At 59.0% G+C, this 17432-nt stretch overlaps 1 protein-coding gene across 1 annotated transcript; it reads left to right on the top strand.

The window, feature by feature from the left end:
* The first annotated feature begins 2455 nt into the window (after positions 1-2455).
* Positions 2456-16681, top strand: OPTC (opticin). The gene is made up of 6 exons (XM_041470530.1): positions 2456-2677; positions 2993-3131; positions 4443-4601; positions 5452-5654; positions 6349-6444; positions 16370-16681. Exons 1-6 carry the CDS (start codon positions 2456-2458, stop codon positions 16679-16681), a joined length of 1131 nt encoding a protein of 376 aa, XP_041326464.1.
* Positions 16682-17432: the final 751 nt, after the last annotated feature.

The following is a 17432-nucleotide window of genomic DNA, read 5'->3' as shown; positions in this document are numbered from 1 at the left end:
GGGTGGGTGGGCACGAGGCTGCCCAGGGGGGGCTGCGGTGCCCGCCCTGCCCCTCCCGGGGTGCGCCAGCCCCGCCGTGACACCCCCCCCAGCCAGGAGGGTCGTGGCCCCCCGAGATGAGCTCTGTCCCTGGGGACACAGGGGGGCACGGGGGGGTTTCACACCCTGTCCCAGTGAGGGGAGCAGTGCTGAGCCCCCCCTGCATCCACAGCGGCTCTTTGTCCCCAAAAACCCCAAAACCACCCCAGAGAGTGAAGATTTGGGGTGTTGAGGCCCCCTGCACCCACAGCGGCTCCCCCTCCCCAAAAAACCCCAAAACCTCTCAATGTGTGAAGATTTGGGGTGCTGAGCCCCCCTGCAGCCAGAGCGGCTCCTTGTCACCAAAAAACCCTAAAACCACCCCAGAGAGTGGAGATTTGGGGTGCTGCGATCTCCGGGAGGGGAACTGGGCTGGGTGAGCTCAATGTCCCCATCCATCGCTGCCGGGGGGGGGTCTCTGCAGCCCCCCCAAACCCTGCGCTGCTCACTGGGGTCCCCCCGGCGCTTTGGGGCGTCCCTGGGGCCGGGCACAGCCGGCAGTCCCTGCCTGGTGGCACCTCCTGGTGGCGCTGGCTCTGTCCCCCCGCCCGGGGCCGTGTCCCCACCGCCCGTGGGGACACCCGGGAGATGTCACCGCTCGCTCCCCTCCAATCCCGCCCCTCTCAGCCCCCCCCCCCAGCTGGGGCTGCTGGAGCAGAGCCACCTCCGGAGCCGCCTGGCCCTGGGGACAATGCAAGGACCAGCAGGGGACCGCGGGGTTGATTGGCCGCGTCCTGCCTGTCCCCTCGGCCAGACCCCCGAGCAGCCCCCTCCTCTTCCTCCTCCTCCTCCTCCTCCTCTCCGTGCCTTAAAAGCCCGGCAGCCCTTCCCCAGCCCCTGCAGCCCAGCGGGGCTCTGCACGCCGAGGAGGAGGAGGAGGAGGAGGAGGAAGGACAGGGGGTACGTCCGTGCCGGCCTCGCTTGGCTCCTCCGGAGCCCCCCCCGGGCTGGGGCAGCGGGGGGATGGGAGCGTTTGGGGGCTGCAGGGGGCTCGGAGCACTGGGAAAGGGCAGATCTGGGGGAAAACAGCCGGAATTTGGGAGCAGCATCCTCAGGGTGGAGTGAAGACACTCTGGGCTGGGTGGTGGATTTGGGATTTGGGATTGGGAAAGGCTGGAGGGGGTCGGGACCCTCGCCTTGCTCTGCCGTGGGTGTCCCGCGGGAGGGAAGCCTGGAGGGAGGGAATTCTCCTGTGGGAATGGGCCCTGGAGGGTTTGGATGTGGAGCTGCCAGGACTGGGGGATGTCCCCGTGCTGTCACACGGATCCCGTGGTCTCTGGCCCGCCAGGATGTCGGAAAAGCAGATTTAGACCGGGATTTAGCCTGGATGTGGGAGCAGAAGGGAGGAGCAGCAGTTCCGGGGCTGCTGGGGCTGGTTCTCCTCCACTGCTGGGCTTGGTGGGCCAGTGGCCGGTTCCACCCATTGCCACGAGAGCTGTGACCCCCTCATCAACCCCCGACCCCCTCCGCACCCCCGGGGCTGGGAAAGCCGGGCAGCCCCGGCAGCCCCGCGGGGCCTCTCCTGCACAGCCGAGCGTGAAATGCTCTGAAAAGGGTCACGAATGTCCCCAGGGCCGGGACAGCGGCTGTCTGTCCCTTCCCGGATCTAGGGCTGTCTGTTCCCCCCGGGGCTGCTTGTCCCCTCCCAGGGATGTGGGGTTGGGGGGTTGGGGTTTGGGGTTGTCTGTCCACCCCAGGGTTTTGGGCTGTCTGTCCCACCCAGGGTTGGGGGCTGTCTGTCCCCTCCCGGGGCTGTCTGTCCCCTCCCAGGGCTGTCTGTCCCCCCAGGGTTTGGGGCTGTCTGTCCCCTCCCGGGGCTGTCTGTCCCCCCAGGGTTTGGGCTGCCTGTCCCCTCCCGGGGCTGTCTGTCCTGTCTGTCCCCCCAGGATTTGGGCTGTCTGTCCCCTCCCGAGGCTGTCTGTCCTGTCTGTCCCCCCAGGATTGGGTCACGAATGTCCCCAGGGCCGGGACAGCGGCTGTCTGTCCCTTCCCGGATCTAGGGCTGTCTGTTCCCCCCGGGGCTGCTTGTCCCCTCCCAGGGATGTGGGGTTGGGGGGTTGGGGTTTGGGGTTGTCTGTCCACCCCAGGGTTTGGGGCTGTCTGTCCCACCCAGGGTTGGGGGCTGTCTGTCCCCTCCCGGGGCTGTCTGTCCCCCCAGGGTTTGGGCTGCCTGTCCCCTCCCGGGGCTGTCTGTCCTGTCTGTCCCCCCAGGGTTTGGGGCTGTCTGTCCCCTCCAGGGGCTCTCTGTCCCCCCAGGATTTGGGCTGCCTGTCCCCTCCACCCCGGGGCTGTCCCCGCCGCATCCCGGCCCCGCACCCAGCCCTTGGTGACATTCCAGGTGCCATCCCTCGGCGCGGTGACCCCGGCCAGGTGCAGGATGTGTCCCCTGGGCTGGCTGGGGGTGGCCAGCCTGTGCCTGGGGACACTTTGGGCTGTCCCAGCCAAGGAGAGGAGGAAGGTGGAGAAGCCCAAGGCTGAGCTGACCCTCTATGAAAACCTGGATTTGGACAGCTACGACGTGACCTTGGATAACTACGGGGACATCCTGGACCTGAGCAACTACGAGGAGCTCTATGACTATGGGGACCTTGTCCCGAAGGTGAGGGGGACACAGGAGAGCCCCTGGCTGCATCCCAGGACAGGGATTTGGTGCCAGGGAGGGATGTGGCACCGCAGGAGGAGCAGCCCTGGCAGCTCTCCCGGGGCTGGGCAAGGTTTGATCCAAGCCAAACCTCTGCCAGCTCTTGGATGTGAGGATTCCTTCATCCCTCTGGCCAGGAGGGGGTTCCTCAGAGAGCTTGGAGAGCTTCCCAAGAAGGAATTAATGACCCCAACCCAGGGCCTGTGACCTTGTCAGTGCCATCCACCCCGGAGGGGACAAGTCACCCCCGCTCACACCCAGCCATGCTTGCAGATCGAGGTTGGCACCTTGGCTCCTCGCCCCAAGGACCCCAAAACCCTCCCAGAGCTGGGTGAAACCACGGCTGGAACCCCAAATCTGCAGCCCCCGAGCGGTGCTGGCCCCGTGCCTCCTGCGCCCATCCCCGGGCAGGGTGAGTTGTGCTCCCTTGGGATGTCACACAGGTGGAGTTTTGAGGGGAAAAATGGGAATTCTGGTGCTGCCAGCAGCTCTTTGCAGGGTTTTGGGGTTGAGTTTGCTCACACAGCCAGGCAGGAGGGCTGCAGAGAGAGAAATTACTGAGAAAAAATGAACTCCAGCAAAGCAGCGAGGCTTTAATGAGCAGAGGCTTTGCGACGGTGGCAATTAGATTAGTGACAATTAAAATCCCGCAGCGAGGATAAATATCTTTATTCCTTTTCTGTCACTCCAGGCCGGGAAAAATTAAGTGGGAGGAGAAAGGAAATTGGTGCTGAGCTGCTCTGAACCCCCCCCTCGAAGGGGTGGGGAGCCTCGGGGGAGAGGAGGGGGATCAGGTGTGGGGGTGGGCTCGGTTTTACCCGTCCTGTCCCCTGTGCTGGGGCCTTGAGGACAGCTGGGACAGATTTTTCTTGATTCAAAAGAATTTTCTTGAGTTCTGCTTCCCCCAGTGGGAAAATTAAAGGGGCCAGGAGAGCTTTGGGTGTAAAAAGCTGAATTTGGGGGCTTTAACCTCCCCTCGTCCTGCAGGAGGGATTTGATCCTGGGCACTTCATTTATTAACAGGGGTTTTTTTGCTGGGAGTTTCTGGTCCTTCCCTGGATGATGCGGGGCTGTGACAGCTCCGGGTGCCACCAACTCCGTGTCCCCATGGCAGGGTGGGCAGATCCTGCTGTTCTGGGGTCTTTTATGGGGTCAGGGGGCTGTGACAGCTCTGGGTGTCACAAACTCTGTGTCCCCATAGCCGGGCGGACTCCTTCTTCTGTTCTGGGGTATTTTATGGATTTGGGGGGTTGTGACAGTTTTGGTGTCATGGAATTTGTGTCTTCACAGAGTGGGCACATCCTCCCACTATTCTGGGGACTTTTATGGGGTCAGGGAGCTGTGACAGCTCTGGTGTCACAAACTCTGTGTCCCCAGAGTGTGGGCAGGGTGGGCACATCCTCTCACTGCTGTGGGGTATTTTATGGGGTCAGGGGGCTGTGACAGCTCCGTGTGTCACCGATCCCTGTCCCCACAGGGTGGGCATATCCTCCCTCTGCTCTGGGGTATTTTATGGGGTCAGGGGGCTGTGACAGCTCCGTGTGTCACCGATCCCTGTCCCCACAGCTGGCTGGGCTCCTCCTGGTGCTCTGGGGTATTTTATGGGGTCAGGGGGCTGTGACAGCTCCGTGTGTCACAGATCCCTGTCCCCACAGCCAGCTGGGCTCCTCCAGCAGCTCTGGGGTATTTTATGGGGTCGGGGCTTGTTTCCACGCACCCCCAGGGCTGCCCAGCTGCCTGCTGTGCCTGTGCCTTGGCTCCTCCGTGTACTGCGATGACGCCGGGCTGGAGCGGATCCCGGCGCTGCCCCCGGACACCGCGTACCTCTACGCCCGCTTCAACCGCATCGCCGCCGTCCGCGCCGGCGACTTCCGCGGCCTCGGTACGTCGGGGTCACCACCCCACGCGGGAAAAATCCCCCACAGCGGCATTGGAACCGGGAAGTTAAAAAGCAGGATTTTGTCAGAATGTTAGGGGAATTAATCCACGAGCATCAGAGGTTTGTGTTCAAAAAGGAGACAGAGGAGTGCTTTGACTTTATTCCAATAAAGGGAGAGGCTGTGGGGCATTCCCCTGGGATGTCTCAAATTTTTGGAAGATGAAGCCTCCTTTTTATCTAGCAGACCCACAGCTTGTTTGGAAAGACAAATCCCTGATTCCTCTCAAGAAGAATAAGTTGAAAAGTAAAAAAATCAGAATTTTATCCTGGCAGTATCTATGGGCATACAAGGAATTGAATTTTGCATTTTTTATTGGGTTAATTAATTGGGATATTTAACAGGTATATTTGGATTTTGACAGTTTTATAGGGTTAATTAATTGGGATATTTAACAGGTATATTAGGATTTTGACAGTTTTATAAGGTTAATTAATTGGGATATTTAATTGGTGTGTCCAATAGAAGGTTCAGTTGTTTCACCCCTGCGTCAGCCCCACTCTGCCCCACTTCTTATTGTAGGTCCCCTCCTTGGAATAACACCAGACATTCCAGGAATGTGTTTGGAAGGTCAGCTGATTGTTCTAGAATCTGAGAGAAAGGGTGGCAAAAGCACCAGAGCTAAGGAGCCGTAAAACAGCACTCAACAAAGTGAATTAATATATGAAAAATGCATAAAAATCATCACTGCAACAAGGGAAAAACCAGGATTTGGATGGGGAAATGCAGAATTTGGATGGGGAATGAGGGGAATAAAGCGCCGTGGCTTTGTCCCTGTTCTCCTCCTGCCCTCAGAGAAGCTGAAGCGCATCGACCTGAGCAGCAATTCCATCTCGTGGGCGGACGCGGACGCGTTCCGGTGGCTGCCCAGCCTGCAGGAGCTGCTGCTGCCCGAGAACCGCCTGACGGCGCTGCCCGAGCTGCCCCGCAGCATCGTCCGCCTGGACGCGCGCCTCAACCGCATCGCCAGCGCCGGGCTGCGCCCCGAGGCCTTCCGCGTGCGTCCCGCGGCTGGGGGTGCCAGCCCCGGGGGGACAGGGGCGGGACGAGGGGGGCAGCTCCAGGGGGGTCAGCTCCAGGGGGTTCATCTTTAGGAGGTTCAGCTCTTGGGGGTTCATCTTTAGGGGGTTCAACTCTTGGGTGTTCATCTCTTGGGGGTTCATCTTTAGGAGGTTCAACTCTTGGGGGTTCAACTCTTGGGGGTTCATCTTTAGGAGGTTCAACTCTTGGGGGTTCAGCTCTTGGGGGTTCATCTTTAGGAGGTTCAACTTTTGGGGGTTCATCTTTAGGAGGTTCATCTCTTGGGGGTTCAACTCTTCGGGGTTCATCTTTAGAAGGTTCAACTCTTGGGGGTTGTTCTCTTGGGGGTTGATCTCTTGGGGGTTCATTTTTAGGAGGTTCAGCTTTTGGGAGTTCATCTCTTGGGGGTTCATCTTTAGGAGGTTCATTGGTTCATCTCTATTGGGATTCATCTCTTGGGAGTTCATCTTTAAGGGGCTCATCTTTAGGGGGGTTGATCTCTAGGTTAATCTCTAAGGGGGTTCATCTTAAGGGGTTAATCTCTAAGGGTCCATCTCTAAGGGGGTTCATCTCTAGGGGGTTCATCTCTAGAGGGTTCATTGGTTCATCACTAGGGGGTTCATCTCTAGGGGTTCATCCCTGTTGGGGTTCACCTCTTTGCTCTCCCTGCAGGACCTGAAGCAGCTGCAGTTCCTCCATCTCTCCGATAACCAGCTGGATTTTATCCCGGTGCCCCTTCCCGAGAGCCTGCGCTCCCTGCACCTCCAGGTGGGATGGGGTTGGCCTGCACCTGAGCCTAGCAGAGTTCTCCTCCCTCTCCCTCTCACCCTCCTCTTCCTCCTCACCCTCCTCTTTTTTCTCCTCCTCCTCTTCCTCATCCTCTTCTTCCTTGTCCTTGCCCTTGTCCTGATCCTGGTCCCCCTTATCCTGGGCCTAGGCCTGGGCCTGGTCCTCCCCTCATCCCTTTGACTCAGAATTTGTCCCTTTCCCTGCACTTCCAGGTGGGATGAGGTTTACCTGAGTTTAGCAGATCACACCTCTTCTGTCCCCAGGTCCAGCTGTGCAGCTCCAGGGAGGTGTGGCACATCCAGGTGTGACGTGGGCACAGCTGGATCATCGCCATGAGCTCCCAAAGAGGGCAAAACTCAAAATCCCCGCACAGGGCAACTGGAATCTTCCATCCCCTCATTCCGCTGCAGTCCTGGAAACAGGGACTGGGAGCTGCCCTGGAACTGGGTGGGATCTCCAGCACCCCTGGATTTGGGAGGGTATCCCTGGATTTGGGATGGTATCCCTGGATTTGGGATGGTATCCATGGATTTGGGAGGGTATCCATACATTTTCGATTATATAAATGGATTTGGGAGTGTATCCATGGATTTGGGAGGGCATCTATGGATTTGGGATTGTATAAATGTATTTGGGATGGTATCCATGGATTTGGGATGGCACCCATGGATTTAGGAGGGTACCCATGGATTTAGGAGGGTACCCATGGATTTGGGACGGTACCCATGGATTTGGAGCTGCAGAGAACCCTGGAGACCCCCGAGTCCCCCAGCCCCACCAGGAGCAGATCCCCGGGCTGGAGCTGACACCTCCGGGCTCATCCCGGCTCCCCGCGGCCACGGGAGCTGCCCAGCCCTGTGGGATATTTTCAACGCCGTGGATTCATCCCTCATATTTTTATCCACATGTAAGGAACACCGCGAGGGGGATGACACATCCCTGGAGAATCCAGAGCCCTGAACTGAAACCACGGAGCTCAGCCCACATCCTCGGAGCCCGGGGAGGCATCCGAAGGCGGCTGGAGAAAACCTGCCAAGAGGATCCGGCTCCTCATCCGCAGGGACGCGGCGCCCGCGGCGCTGGCACGGTGTGGGCACCTCCTCTCGCCCCTTTTCCGTGCAAAACCCAGCCCAGGCGTGGATTGTTGACCCAAAATCCTTGGGAAATGGGAATTTGGAGTTGTTTTATCCAGAATTCCAGGATCTGCTGCCGCTGTTGTTGTGTCACCCTTCAGCCCACGGATCTGCTGCCCCCTCATCCTCCTCCATCCCACCCACCCTTCCAACACCTTCCCACCAGCCTTTATCCCGCTGATCCCATGGGATGGAGCCCCCAGCGCCCCCTGCTCAAATCCAGCCCTGCCTCTGCCCCTCCAGAGCTCTGGAAAAGGTGGGACCCCCCTGTCCCATCCTGTCCCCGGGGCTGAGGGGACCCCAAAGTCACCCAAGGCTCCTAAATCTCAACTCTCCTGCAGCAAATCCCCCCCAGAGCTGCTCATTTCTTTTGGAAATGTTGGGATTTCTGCAAATCAGGCTCCAGCAGGAGGGAATCGGCCGAATTTCCCCAGCGGGTCCTTCGCCTTGGTCCCGCTAGAGGGCAAAGGCAGCGCCGGGAATGTCGGACCTTCCCTTCGGAGCCCTCTCTCCCTCCTGGAGCCTTCGGGTCTCCGGGAATGCCCGCCGGGACCGGGAACAGCCCGGGAATGATCCGGGGAAGGGCTCAGAGGAGCTGCAGGGGCTGGGCTGCGGCAGCAGGGTGAGGGCAGCACGGGGATGGCTCCAGGATTTACAGAAATCCCAAATTTCCGAGAGCAGCGAGTGGCCCTGGGGGGCTCTGCTGGGGCAGAGTTGGGGTTCAGCCTTGGGTGGGTTTTGTGTCCCTGTCACCCTCGGGGAGGAGGGACCAGGAGGGGCCGAGCTGGGGCTGTTGTAGCCTCGGTTATTGATTATTGGAGCAGTTATTGATCGCGCCCTCGTGTCCTCGCTGGGAACAGCCATCCCCCTCCTGCCACTCGCGACTGTCCCCAGGGCAGGGACTGTCCCCAGGCCCTGCTCGAGCACCGGGATCCTGTCCTGGAGCAGCCAGGAGGGCACAGAGCCCTCCCCGGGGCTGCCATCGGGGCTCCGCATCCCTGTCCTCCCCTCCATCCCTGCTGCCTCGCCCGGGGAGCGTTTCCATGCGGATTCCTGGCTCTGCCTCCCTCCTCCCTTGTCGCTGTGCCGCTCAAGGTCACCTTCCCTCGGCGGGGCTGGGCTGTCACTTATTGATCGCTCGGCTCTGGCAGCGCCGGCTCGCAGCGCTCCCGAGCCCCCGCCAGCTCAGCATCCTGCGGCTGCTCCAGATGGCCCCCGCCCCCTCTCCTCCTCCTCCTCCTCCTCCTCCGTCCTGCCCTCCCCGCTCCGCTCCCAGCCCCAGAACAGAGACAGAATTTGGGGAATTCTCCAAATGTCCCTGGAGAGCGGGACCCGCTCCTTCTCTGCCCTTGCGGGAGGAGCTGGGACCGCGGGTGACATCCCTGGGGGACAGCGGGTGACATCCCTGGGGCACAGAGTGTGACATCCCTGGGGGACAGCGGGTGACATCCCTGGGGCACAGAGTGTGACATCCCTGGGGGACAGCAGGTGACATCCCTGGGGACACAGGGACTGTGTGTGACACCCCTGGGGCACAGCGTGTGACATCCCTGGGGGCTCTGTGTGACATCCCTGGGGACAGCGTGTGACACCCCTGGGGACCCCGTGTGTGCCCAGCAGTTCCCTCTATCCCTTCAGCAGTTTCCAGCTCCAGCTCCCCATTCCCAATTCCCTCTCCCTGCTCCTCGCCCAAATTTCCTCTCCTTTTCCCCCCACTGGGAGCAGCCCGGTGTCCCTTGGCCACCACGTGGGGACAGAGCTGTCCCCTGGTGTCCCCTTGCAGCTCAGGGATGTGAAACGGCAACCAGGGAAGGACACGGAACTTCTCAGCCTCGTGGGCCCTGAAAAAGCTGGGAAAATCCCCCAGAATGACCAAAACCTCATTTTCCTGCCCCAATCCCAACGGGGCCATTGCTGGAGTCATTAATTCCCCCCGGGATTAACAGATTATTCTCATTATTAATGGTGCTGCTCTAATTCCAGATGAGTCATTAATTCCCCCCGGGATTAACAGATTATTCTCATTATTAATGGTGCTGCTCTAATCCCTTTTTTTTTTTTTTTTTCCAGAATATCCCAGCTCTGGGATTGATTAGGTGGGAGCAGGGGATGAAAGGGACACCCATTAATTATCCCGGAGGTGTGGACAGCTCTGGGGTCCCTCCAGGGAAACTCAACAATGGGAATGGGAACGGGATGGGGGGAGCAGCCTGAGCTTTTCTTCTCCCAATTTTCCCCTCCACCACTGGAAAAACGACAACAAAAAACAAAACAAAACCAAAAATTTAAAAGAAAAAAAAAAAAAGGAGGAGGGAAAAACGCATCAAAACACAGCAAACACATTCCTTGTTTTTTTCCACATCCCCCTCCCCCTCGAACTGTATAAAAATAATCCGTAGAAACTCAGAAATTCAGATTTCTCCGGCTCAGCCCCCTCCCTGCAGCACTCCCAAGGGACTGGGGGTTCCTGCAGCATCCCGGGGCTTTCCTGGCTTTCTCTGGGATCGGGATCCCGTGCCCTGAGCGGCTCGGGGTGGGAGATGTGATTGCCACACCGCTATTTTTAGCAGGCACGCGTTAGGTCCTGTCAACAGGAGCCCTGACAAAGCCTGGGAAGAGCTCCGGGATGGGAAGCGTGAATTGCCGGGAATGCGGGCCCGGGATGAACCCGGCTCTGAGGGGTCTGCGTCTGGGGGAAGGGGTTTGGGGTGCTGGGGTGGGATGGGGGATGCACAGCAGGGGGAGGCGGTGGCAGCCAGGAGTGGCAGTGTCACCTCCTTGGGGGGTGACAGCAGCGTGGCCCCCCAAAAGAGGGAATGTTCTCCCACCCTGCTGCTGCTCCCAACCCAAGGGCTCCTGGATCCCACCCTGGGGGGTCCTGGAGAAGGGAAAATTTCCTCCAGCCCCATTCCCAGGGGATCATCTCCCATCTGGGCATGGAAAAGTGACGGAATGGAGGAAAACTCCAGCGGGAGCGGCTCTTCCACGCCTCAATCCCGGCTTTTCCAAGGACCTCATCCAGCAGCCTGATGGGCACGAGGCTCTCCCCCACTGGCAATTCAGGGTCCCCCCATTTTTGTTTGTCGGTTTTTAAAAAATTTTGACCTAAATCCGAGCTCTTCCAAGCGGGATTTGGGTGGGTTTGGGGGGGATGCTGTGCTGGGGAGGGGTTTGACGGGGCAGCAGCCGGGGAGCCGAGGATGAGGACGGGAGGAGGGGGAGCTCTGATTGATTGATTTTAAAATAACCACGCCGAGCCTGGATCTTCCCTCGCTGTGGGATGTGGAAAACCTGGAGAGGGGGAAGAGAGAAACAGCTCCGAGGGAGCCGAGTGCGAGGACCGCTAATTTATGATCAGAGAAATGCTGGAGCTGGAGGATTGCAGGGAAAGGACCCGGCTGAGCCGAGCAGAAACCCGAGTTCTCCAGGGCTCGGGAAAATCTTCCCCACAAGGAAAACCGTGGGAATGCAGAGCAGGCTCAGCCCAAATTGCTGCTCCAGGAATTATTCCCGACTAAAATGATTTCCCTCCCCTGGTGCTTCCAGCTGCTTTTTGCTGGCCCTGCTCGTTGGGATGAAATTAACTGCGAGGATTTGGGGGAAGTTCCCCCTTTTGCTGGATTATTTTTTGGGGGGATGTTCATTTGTGCACCCAGAGCAGGGTGGGGGAATTTGACTTCCCACATCCCAGAGGAATTTCCATCGGACATTGATTTTTCCCCTGGGGTGTGTGACCCAGGGGTGGCAGCTGGTGTGGCCGCTGGTGGCCCCGCTGTCGCCGTCCCCATGGCTCCTCCCTCTCCTGGACCCTCCCTGGTGACACAGAGATTCCTGGGAGATGCCTTCGATCCCTTCAGGAAAGTGGCACGTGGAGCAAATTGTTCCTGAATTCTGGAACTCCTGGAATCGAGCCGGGACTTGGGACAAACAGGGGGAAAAATAAGGAAAAAAAGAGGAATAAAATAAGGAAAAAAGGGGGGGAATAAGGAAAAAAAGAGCAATACAATAAGGAAAAAAGGGGGGGAAATTATGAAAAAAGGAGAATAAAATAATGGAAAAGGGATTAATAGAATAAAGGGGGAAAGGGAATAAAATAAGGGAAAAAAGAAGAATAAAATAACAGAAAGGGAATAAAATAAGGAGAAAGAGGGAGATGCGGGCAAATGAATGCAGGTGAAAATAAACATCCAGGCAACCTGGACTGGCTGAGGGATGGGAATGCTGGAAGGATCTGGATTGGGAAGTGTCTCCAAAGGGGCTTTTCCCAAGGCTCCCAGTGCCCAGGGCTGTGGGATGGGGTCTGGGATCCCCACACCCAAACCCCGCTGGTTTTTAAGCCCCACGTCCCCTGTGCCCGTGCTGGGGACACCCAGGGCAGGGTGACATTCCTTGGATTTATGGCCTCAAACCCCTCCGATTTTTGAGGGGGCTTTGTCACCATCACCCCGAGCACCAGCGGGGCCGGGTGACACTGCCAGCTGCAGGGGACAGGCTGGGTGTCACCAGCTGCTCCACATCCCGTGATTTTTTTGATTTTCCCACTTCCACACCGCTCCGGGGTCGATTCCATGCTGTGGGATGGTGAAATGTCCCTTCCCTGTCACCCCCTCCGGGTTATTTTGAGCCTTTTCCCAGCTCGTGCTGCCACGGGACTCTGCAGGAGCCCACGGTGTCCCCGTGTGTCCCTCGCCACCCCCAGCCCATTCCTGAACTTTCAGCAGCTCCGGGAAGCAGCTCCATAAATCAGCGGAGAGCCGGGAAATGAAAATCGTTAGGGTGATAAATGGGGTTTATTTCGCTTTCAAGGAGCGGGATCGTGGAAAAGAGCAGGACAGGAGAAGGGAAAAGGAGATGCTGAGTTTCCCATTTGGGAAAAATTGTGGGATAAAGGTGGTGGGATGAGAGGGGGAGGAGGAGAACCGAGGGAATGCTGAGGATTCCTTGCAGGGATGGAGGGAATATGGGAAGGGGTGAGGGTTTTCCAGGTGGCTCTGCGTTTTTGGGGTGCTGTGCTGCACTGCTCAGGGGTGTGCTCACCCCACAAGGGTTTTTCTGCTGTGGAATGGTCCAAATCCACAAGGAAATGTTATCCTTGGATCCAGGTGGGAGGTGATTATCCACTGGACTTGCCAGTGCCCACAGCACTGTGTCCTGTGGCACCCAAATCCTGCAGAACCCAAATGCTGCAGAACCCAAATCCTGCAGAGCCCAAATACTAGAGAACTCAAATACTGCAGGATCCAAATCCTGCAGTATTCAAGTCCCAGAGGATCAACATTCTGCAGAACCCAAATCCCACAGAATCCACATCCCACAGGATCCAAGTCCTGCAAAACCCAAATCCTGCAGCACCCAAATCCCACAGGATCCACATCGTGCAGAACCCAAATCCTGCAGAACCCAAATCTCACACAATCCAAATCCTGCAAAACCCAAATCCTACAGAACCCAAATCCTGCAGAACCCAAATCCTTCAGCACCCACATCCCAACAATTCCTACATCCCTTGGCACCCAAATCCTGCAGAGCCCAATTCCTGCAGCACCCACGTTGTGCAGAACCCAAATCCCACAGGATCCACATCCTGCAGAACCCAATTCCTGCAGAACCCAATTCCTGCAGAACCCAAATCCCTCAGCACCCACATCCCAACAATTCCTGCATCCCTTGGCACCCAAATCCTGCAGCACCCACCTCCCCCAGCCCCACATCCCACACCCCCTCGCCCCCCAGCCCCAGCCCGGCCCCGCAGCAGCTCCCTCAGCCAGGGCAGCCATGCCTGGGATGATTCCAGGATTTGGCCCCAGGATGGCAGCGATGGGAGCCTGCATTAATAAATCAGCACTGCCCCGAGTCACAGGGCATTTCCTGGGATTAATGATTTGGGATGAGGCCAAAAATCCCATTTTCCCCACCCAGTGACGAGTCCCTGCGCACTCTTTGTGCCAAGGTCAGCAACGCCTTTTCCAGCCAAATTTTAAAATTATTGTTAACAAGAATAATCAAGTGTTGGAAATGGATTTTCATTCCCAGCACGGCAATGCCTCCAGGTTCTGCGGAGAGAGGGGGGATGGACACCCCTCATCATAAAAATGGGAATGGAAACAGCATCCCTGTCCCCCAGGAGCCTTTCCCGGCTCTCCCGGGGACTGGAGGGCGTTGGGGACATTCCTTGGCCTCTCCTGGAGTTCCCACCGGGATTTGACACCCCGGGATGTCCAGGAAGGGATGGGGCAGGGAAAACGAGGCCCGGGAGAGCAGGATGCAGGCCCCGGGCGATTTCCCGATGGATGTTTGCGGGTTGCCGTGGCAACGGGAGAGCCGCGCTGGTCCTCGGCTTTCCTTTCCTCAAAGGGAAGAAAGTTTTGTGGTCCCGGCCGCGGGCGGGAGCGGCGCGCGGGGAATGCGGTGGGATCGGAGCTGTGGGATGTGCTGGGAATGAGGGAACAGCACCATGGGATGCCCTGGGAATGAGGGAACAGCATCATGGGATGCCCTGGGAATGAGGGAACAGCACTGGGAATGAAAGATCAGAGCCGCGGGATGCGCTGGGATCGGAGCTGTGGGATGTGCTGGGAATGCGGGAACAGCCCCGTGGGATGCGGTGGGATCAGAGCTGTGGGATGCGGTGGGAATGCGGTGGGATCAGAGCTGTGGGATGCGCTGGGATCGGAGCCTGGGATGCGCTGGGAATGCAGGAACAGCCCCGTGGGAAGCTCAGGCTCTGCTGCCGCCACTCCCACGCGCGTTCAGGGACACAAAACCATCCGAACGCGCCGGGAAAATTCCAACCTAAACCCACCCCGAGGAGCGGGAGAGCCCCGCGCTCTGCTTCACGCTGCCGTGCGGCGATCCAGAGCGGAATTCCAGGGGCTGTGCTCCCGCTCGGGGTCGCTGGTTGTTCCTCTGCAGTCCCCACCTGCGTCCCCCTTGTCCCTTTCTGGGGATAATCCCGGTGCAGCACCAGGATGAAGCCCTGGATGCTCCCCTGGATTCTGAGGAGCAGTTTTGGGGTGGAAGAGGATCCCAAAGACATTCCAAGGTGGATTCCAGGCCCTGGGGAAATCCTGGCCCTGGTTTTCCCCCATTCCCAGCCCAAGGAGAGCAGCCCTGGCTGTCCTGGAAGAAAATCCATCCAAGGAGACACCTCCAGCCAAAGCTCATCCTTGTCCCAATCCAAAAGGGAACCCAGGGGAAATTCCAAATCCTGCTGGAAGCCCAGCCCTGCTCCGGAGCCTCTCCAGCTCTCCCTGCTTTTGCTGGGAAGTTTTATGGCCACTCTCTGTTTGTGATTAATCATTTGGGTTTAATTGCTGCTGCTCCAGCTCAGCCAGGGTTTTATTCCTCCTGGCTGCTTCCCTCAGGATGGAGGAGCCCCGAGCAGGAACAGCCCTGTGGCAGCATGAAGGGCAGTTTGGGATCAGGATCCCGATGGATCAGCATCCCAACAGAGCCCCGGGAGCTCCCTGGACCCACAGCCAGACTGGGGCTGGAAAATGGGATTTTGGTCCAAGTGCTCAGGGTTTGGTTCCAGCTGGGAGCCAGCAGAGCCACCAAGTCCTGCTCAGTGTCCCCACCTGCTCTGTCCCTCCTCCCTGGGGAGGGCACAGCACGGGCTCAGCCACTCCATCAAATTCCCAATCCCAAATTCCTGCCCCAAAGTCATCCCAGGGCCCTGCAGGACCCTGCTGGATGAACTGGTGATCAGGCTGGGAGTGACCCCAAAACCAGCCTGTCCCCACTGTGACCCCAAATCCAGCCAGTCCCCACTGCCACCCCAAAAACCTGGCATGAGAATGGGCACCAGGGCAGCCCAGCCTCACCCTCGGCTGCCGGGCGGGCAGAGGGGACAGCGCGGTGACCCGGGGCCACCAGCAGCGACAGCAGCGACGGCAGCAGGGGATAGAAAAGGCCGCCCTACTTAGCAGGGTTTATATAAGGAACCATCTCCGCGGCAGGATGGGAAAACAGACGGGAACGGGAAAAGCTGCTGGGAGCAGGGGAATCCCTGCTGGTGGGTGAGGTGGCACCCGCGACCCGCGGTGGCACCCGCGAGGGGCGCGGCCACCCCCGGTCCCCGGGCAGCGCTGCCTTTCGAGGGGGGCACAGCCAGCCCCCACCCCCCCTTATGGCTAATTAACACTCATTCATTAATTCACGGCCTCTTACATTGTGTCCTTCCCGCGTTGGGGTGGGGACTGGAGGTGCTGCCCGGGGGTGGCTTTGGGGACATCCCCAAATCCGGGCTGTGCCGGAGCCTTTCCCTGCTGGCCCACGGTGACCGCCGGGCTGGAAAGGAGCCGGGAGAGCGGCACCTCGGCCAGCAGGTTCGCTCCCCTTATGGAAAGGCATTTGGGATGTGTTTATTCCTGTCGGAGCCCTTGGCCCGTGGCGGGGAGCGGGATTAATCCGGGAGGAGCTGCCAAGTTCCCCCGAGAGGCACAAGAGGCTGGATTTGGGGGGCTCCGGGCCGCGGGGGAGAACTGGGGGGTCCCGTTGGAGCAGGGGGGTGATGGGTGGGTGTTTTCCTTTCTCTCAGGGATCCCAGGAGGAGCAGCCACAGAGGGAAATGGAATGGAGGAAAGGGAAGAGAAATCCCCGGGATCACTCTGGGCTCTGAAGCGGAGTTTTGGGACAGATCCTGTGCCAGCCTGGCTGCTCCTCGCTCAGGGCACGGTCACAGCCGGGCTGGGCGAGCTCCGCAGCTCCAGGGAAGCAGGAATTGGGAAAGGATGTCCTTAAAGCCGCATTCCCAGCGGGATCTCCTGCAGGGACACGCGGGTGACACCCGAGCGGGGCAGGGAGCGCCGCTGGAAACCTGCCCCGGGTGCCTCGGCCGGATCCAGGCGCTGCCACCCCCGGCCGGGCTCCGGGAGCGCTCCGAGCTGCTCCGTGTCACTGCGAGCCGCCTGACACGGCCGCTGGTGACAAAGCCGGTTAATGTCGCCGTGGCCCCGGGGCTGGCAGTGGCCCCGGGCCAGCGGAGGCAGCGGGAAGGGCTGCACCGACCTTGTTGGCTGAGCGAGCCCCGGAGCTTGTTAATGATCACAATTCATGATTACCGTTCATCATGGATACGATGACAATTATCATAGTCACAATGATCATTGTATGTGACAATTATCATTATCATCGGCTCTTCGGGGACCTTGGCACCTTCTGCCCATCCTGCTGCCCTGGCACCCTCCACATCCATCCTCTCCTGCGTGCCCGTGCCCAGCTGTGCCCGTTATCCACGGATTTCCCCGCATTTATCCCTCTCACTGCCCTCATCCACCTTCCCAGGTACTGCCCCAGGGCTCGAGGGGATCTTTAGGGGGTTTCTCCCTCTCCAGGGTTATCCTCACCCTCCTCAGGCGGGCAGGAGCCGCGAAAATCCCTCCTAGGGAGGATCCAGGGCCGGCCTGCAGAGCCCGCCTGCCCCAGAGGGAATTTTCTGACCCCCCCCAGCCCGGCTGGAAAACCTGAATATCACTGAGAAAACACAACTTTGTGAGGATGGCGCTGCCTCACGCAGAAATCTGTCCCCTCGAGGAGCGGGGAGCTGTCACGGAGCCCATGCCGGGCTCTGATCACGCAGCCTGGAGCGGTACCAGTCCCCGGGAGAGCCGGGATCGGTTCCGAGCCCAGCGTGAGTCACGGCGGCCCCGCCGCCATCCAGCCATAAACACTCCGGCTTAGGAGCCGCGTCCCAGTTTCTCGTGCTGTTTGCATTGATCTGCCTTCCAGGCTCTGCTTTGCTCCAGTTTTTAATGTATTTTCACCAGCCATTAGCCCAGAACGCAGCTCTGCCCCTCCCTCACTTCACAGCCGTGTTTTTGCCTAACTTTTCCC

The sequence above is a fragment of the Pyrgilauda ruficollis genome, unplaced genomic scaffold (assembly GCF_017590135.1).
Source record: "Pyrgilauda ruficollis isolate IOZ18807 unplaced genomic scaffold, ASM1759013v1 scaffold247, whole genome shotgun sequence".
Classification (NCBI taxonomy): domain Eukaryota; kingdom Metazoa; phylum Chordata; class Aves; order Passeriformes; family Passeridae; genus Pyrgilauda; species Pyrgilauda ruficollis.
Note: the sequence above shows the minus strand (reverse complement) of the source record. Positions and strands in the feature narration are given on the sequence as shown.

What these genes read in the sequence shown, in the direction of transcription:
- OPTC (XM_041470530.1), top strand. Translation starts at nt 2,456, where the DNA reads ATGTGTCCCCTGGGCTGGCTGGGGGTGGCCAGCCTGTGCCTGGGGACA. An exon ending in CGGCGACTTCCGCGGCCTCG is followed by an intron (nt 4,602 to 5,451) that starts GTACGTCGGGGT and finishes TCCTGCCCTCAG; the next exon opens with AGAAGCTGAAGCGCATCGAC. An exon ending in TGCGCTCCCTGCACCTCCAG is followed by an intron (nt 6,445 to 16,369) that starts GTGGGATGGGGT and finishes GATCTCCTGCAG; the next exon opens with GGACACGCGGGTGACACCCG.